Source organism: Neopelma chrysocephalum, unplaced genomic scaffold, assembly GCF_003984885.1.
Source record: "Neopelma chrysocephalum unplaced genomic scaffold, ASM398488v2 Primary Assembly neopelma1_93118, whole genome shotgun sequence".
Taxonomy (NCBI): domain Eukaryota; kingdom Metazoa; phylum Chordata; class Aves; order Passeriformes; family Pipridae; genus Neopelma; species Neopelma chrysocephalum.
In genome coordinates, this window is record NW_020921834.1 from 2933 (window position 1) to 6785 (window position 3853).

The window sequence follows — 3853 nt, forward strand, 5'->3', positions numbered from 1 at the left end:
GAGGTCTGCCGTGGCCCTTTGGAGCATCCTGCTGAAGAAGATTGTGAATAGGGTTGGTGCAAGAACACAGCCTTGTTTCACACCATTGGTTATTAGAAAGGGCTCAGAAAGTGCATCACCATATCTGACTTGGCCGTGCTGATCCTCATGGAGTGAGATGATCATTTTAAGGAACTTGGGGGGACAACCTAAACGTTCCAAAATCTGCCACAGACCTTTTCTGCTCACAGTATCGAAAGCCTTGGTGAGGTCAACAAAGGTTCCATAGAGACCTTTGTTCTGTTCCCTACACTTCTCTTGCAGTTGTCTGAGAACAAATCCCATGTCTGTGGTGCTCCTGTTGGCTCTGAAACCACATTGGCTTCCAGGAAGAAGTTCTTCTGCTTTAGCAGGTATTAGTCTGTTCAAGAGGATTCTTGCCAGGATTTTGCCAGCAATGGAGAGCAGAGTAATACCCCGGTAGTTTGAGCAGTCTGATTTATCTCCCTTCTTCTTATCCGTTGGGGGTGAGGGAGGGAAGTCCCCACACTCCAAGAAGTTCTGAGTTATTCTATCCATGGACAGTGTCCCGGGCCATGCCACGAACCCCCAACGTCTCCTGGGCCTGCGCAGAGTTCCCGTGAGGGGCAGGGAAAAGGCTTTTTCCCACCTTCCAAGATTGGCAGAGGGGGGGATGGGCTTTGATGGGCCATGAACCCCCAACACCTCGGACAGCCCAGCACAGAGTTCCCGTGAGGGGCCTGGGAAACTCGGCTCTTCTCTCCTTTCCAGGGCTTGACACCTTCAGCAGCACTGGAGGGGGAGATGGGCCCAGCTGCCCATCACAGGGATAATGCCAAAGTCCTGCAAAAGCCGGCAAAAGTCTCCTGGCAATCCCAGAATGCAGAAACCATTGACCATTTCAGTCTCTGACAGTTTCACCCAGGAAAAAGCAGGAAGTTGATCCATCGGGAAGAGCCGCAGGGGGGCCGGGGTGGGTGGGAGCAGCGGGATGAGCTCTGCCAGCAGCTCCTGCCTTTCCGCAGGGAGAGGGAAGGGGCGGATCCAGCTCCGGGATCGCTCAGGCCGTGATTCCTGCTGGGATGAGAACGGGGAAAGGAGTCACCATGTCCCTGTTCCCATCCCAGGGGATGGATCTGGCTGTGGAGCCCAGGGAGAGTAGGAACTGCTCCAGAATCCCTCCTGATCCTGCTCCATCCATCCCACCCCAATCCCACTCCATCCATCCCACCTGATCCCACTCCAGAATCCAACCCTGATCCCAGTCCACAATTCCACCTGATCCCACTCTGGAATCCTGCCCTGAGCTGGAATCCTCTTCCAATCCCGATCCAGCCATTGGGCCCCCATTCCCCTCTGGAATCCCGGCATCCATCCTGGGATCCCTGCACAGAGGATCTGGATCCACACACGCTGCTGGGACTCACTGCTGGGCGCGGGGTCGTATCCATTCCCCTCCCTCTTCCCTATGGAAATAAAGCGGGATCAGCACCCGTGGCACAGGATCCCCGGAATGCTGCCGGCCGGATCCGTGCCCCTTCCCCACCCCCATCCCGGGAGTTACCGCATCGGAGCTTCCAGACACCGACTCCCAGGAGGCCGATGATGATGATGGCAGCGATGACGGACACAGCCACCAACACCGGGCTGGAATTCCAGACGGATTCCGGCTCTGGGAAGGGCAGCAGGGGGAGGAGGGGGAGGGTTACCCCCATCCCGCTGTCCCACACTCCCAAATTCCTCCTTCCCAAACCCCCAGTTCCCACATTGCCCGTTCCCAGCCTCACCCCAGGCGAAGATCCCGGGCTCCGGCATTCCGGCGTGCTCCACCCGGCACCGGTACTGCTCCCGCTCCCCCGGCAGCGCCTCGATCCTGGCCCAGCTCTGGAAGGTGCCGTCGCTGTTGGAAACGATCCCGCCCCACTCCGTCTCCTGATCCCGCAGTTCATCCCCCTTCAGCCAGTTGATCCCGATCATCCCGGGGTAGAATCCGTACACGTGGCAGGACAACGTCAGGATCCCGTGTTCCTCTTTCCCGGACACGTGGACATCGGGGGGATCTGGAATGGGATAACAGTGAGATGCATGCATGGAATTCCCATTGGAATAGGACAACAGTGGGATCCATGCATGGAATTCCCATGGGAGTTGGATGACTCAGATTCGCCCACAGAGTTCCCATGGGATTTCTCGTGTTCCTCAGTTCCACCCTCCCAAATCCCACATTCCTAAATCCCACACTCCCAGGGGAATTCTGTCTCCCTCACCTTTGCGCTCCAGCGCCTCCCGCCCATATCCGACGTATTTCTGGAGCCATTCTGCACAGCTGTGTCCCAGGTCGGGCTGAAGAGCCTCGTACCCATCGGATCTCCATTTCCTCTGTGTGATCCGGGCAGCTCCATCGGCCGCCACGAAGGTCCCGGTCTCCGGGGAGAAGGAGATGAAATCCCGCCCGTCATAGCCAATTCGAAGGGTTCTGCGAACACTCCCGTCAGACAGGAGGTCACAGCCAGAAAGCCGCTGCCACGTGTGGAGACCTGGGGGGTGGGCTCGGATCCATGGAGACCCGTGGAATTGTGTCCCAGCCCCACCGAGCCCCATTCCAGCCCTGTGGAGCCCCAGAGTGCGATGGAGATCCACAGAGCCTCATCCCAGCCCTTGGATCCCCACGGATCCCATCCCAGTCCCACACATGCCCCCATTCCCCGGCTCCCCCCACTCACCCCCACTCCAGTTGTACCGGTCCCGCAGGATCTCCAGGTTGGTGGCAGCCACGAGCTGGTTCCCCTCGTTGATCTGAGTCCCTCTATCCCAATATCCCGGCTCGGCTCCGGCCGCCATCCACGGCGTCAGCGGCTCCACCCGGCCCCGCTCGCTGTCGTAGCGCCTGAAGGGGATCCCGTCCATGTATCCCATGATCATGAACTGAGGGATCCCCGGGCTGGGCTCCGACACCGCCACTCGCAGGTAACGCAGGGAGTGGAGAACTGGGGGGACACGGAGATTTGGGAGGTCCGGGGGGGTCAAGGGTCAAGGAAAGGGGGAACTGGGAGAGCTGGGAGAGCCGGGAAGGGGGTTTGGGGATCCCAGGGCCAAGGAAAGGAGGGTGCAGGGACTGGGAGAGGAGGGATGGGGCATCCAGGGGTCCCTGTGCCCAGGAAAGGAGGGTCTGGGGGGGCCCAGTGTTGGGGTTATGGGGTGAGGAGACCCAGAATGGCCCAGAAAGGGGATGCAGGGGGGTGCTGGTGCAGGATAAGGGGGTGCAGGGGGTCCAAGTCCCAGAGAAGGGCGGTCAGGGGGGGTCTGGGTGCTGGGTAAGGGGATGCAGGGGGGTCCCCATGCCCAGGAATGAAGGTTCGGGGGGTCCCAGGGTCAGGGGAAGGGGAGGGAGGGCACTGTGAGGTGGGATGGAGGTTCAGGGAGTCCCTGTGCCCAGGAAAAGGTGGGGTCCAGGGGTCCCCAGTGTTGAGGAAAGTGGGGGCTGGGGGCTGGGAAAGGCAGGAATGGGGGTCCAGGGGGTCCCAGGGTCAAGGAAAAGGAAAGGATCAGGGGGCTGGGAGAGGCGGGATGGCCAGGAATGGGGGTTCAGGGGGGTCCCAGTACTCAGGAATGAGGGTTCAGAGGCGTCCCTGTCCCCAGGAATGTAAGTTCAGGGGTATTCCCGTGCCCGGGAATGGGTGTTCAGGGGGTCTCGGTGCCCAGAAATGGAAATTGGGGGGTCCCGGTGCCGGATAAGGAGGTTTAAGGCGGTCCCGGTGCTGAGGGAGAGGGTGCAGGGGGGTCCCGGTACCCGGAAATTGAGGTTAAGGGGGGTTCCCGTGCCCGGGAATGGGTGTTCAGGGGGGTCTCCTTC

The 3853-nt window shown here is 60.1% G+C and overlaps 1 protein-coding gene across 2 annotated transcripts; it reads right to left on the reverse strand.

Annotated features, from left to right (window-relative positions):
* Window positions 1-793: 793 nt before the first annotated feature.
* On the reverse strand, window positions 794-3845 carry LOC113980227 (class I histocompatibility antigen, F10 alpha chain-like). Of its 2 annotated transcripts, none has more exons than XM_027707465.1 (7): window positions 3823-3845; window positions 2724-2987; window positions 2268-2537; window positions 1788-2060; window positions 1565-1672; window positions 1428-1466; window positions 794-1074 (listed from the first exon to the last, which is right to left on the reverse strand). In XM_027707465.1, the coding sequence occupies exons 2-7, from the start codon at window positions 2920-2922 to the stop codon at window positions 1061-1063; spliced, it is 903 nt and encodes a 300-aa protein (XP_027563266.1). In that variant the 5' UTR covers window positions 2923-2987; window positions 3823-3845; the 3' UTR covers window positions 794-1060. The 2 variants fall into 2 exon arrangements, with proteins under 2 accessions (XP_027563266.1, XP_027563265.1); XM_027707464.1 differs by having other exon boundaries at window positions 794-1077.
* Window positions 3846-3853: the final 8 nt, after the last annotated feature.

Excerpts from the sequence above, each read along its gene's own strand:
- LOC113980227 (XM_027707464.1), bottom strand. The coding sequence starts at position 2,922 with ATGATCATGGGATACATGGACGGGATCCCCTTCAGGCGCTACGACAGC. Across the intron at positions 1,673-1,787 it reads GCCCGGGATCTTCGCCTGGG|AGCCGGAATCCGTCTGGAAT; the intron begins GTGAGGCTGGGA and ends TGCCCTTCCCAG. Across the intron at positions 1,467-1,564 it reads TGTCTGGAAGCTCCGATGCG|GGAAGAGGGAGGGGAATGGA; the intron begins GTAACTCCCGGG and ends TTATTTCCATAG.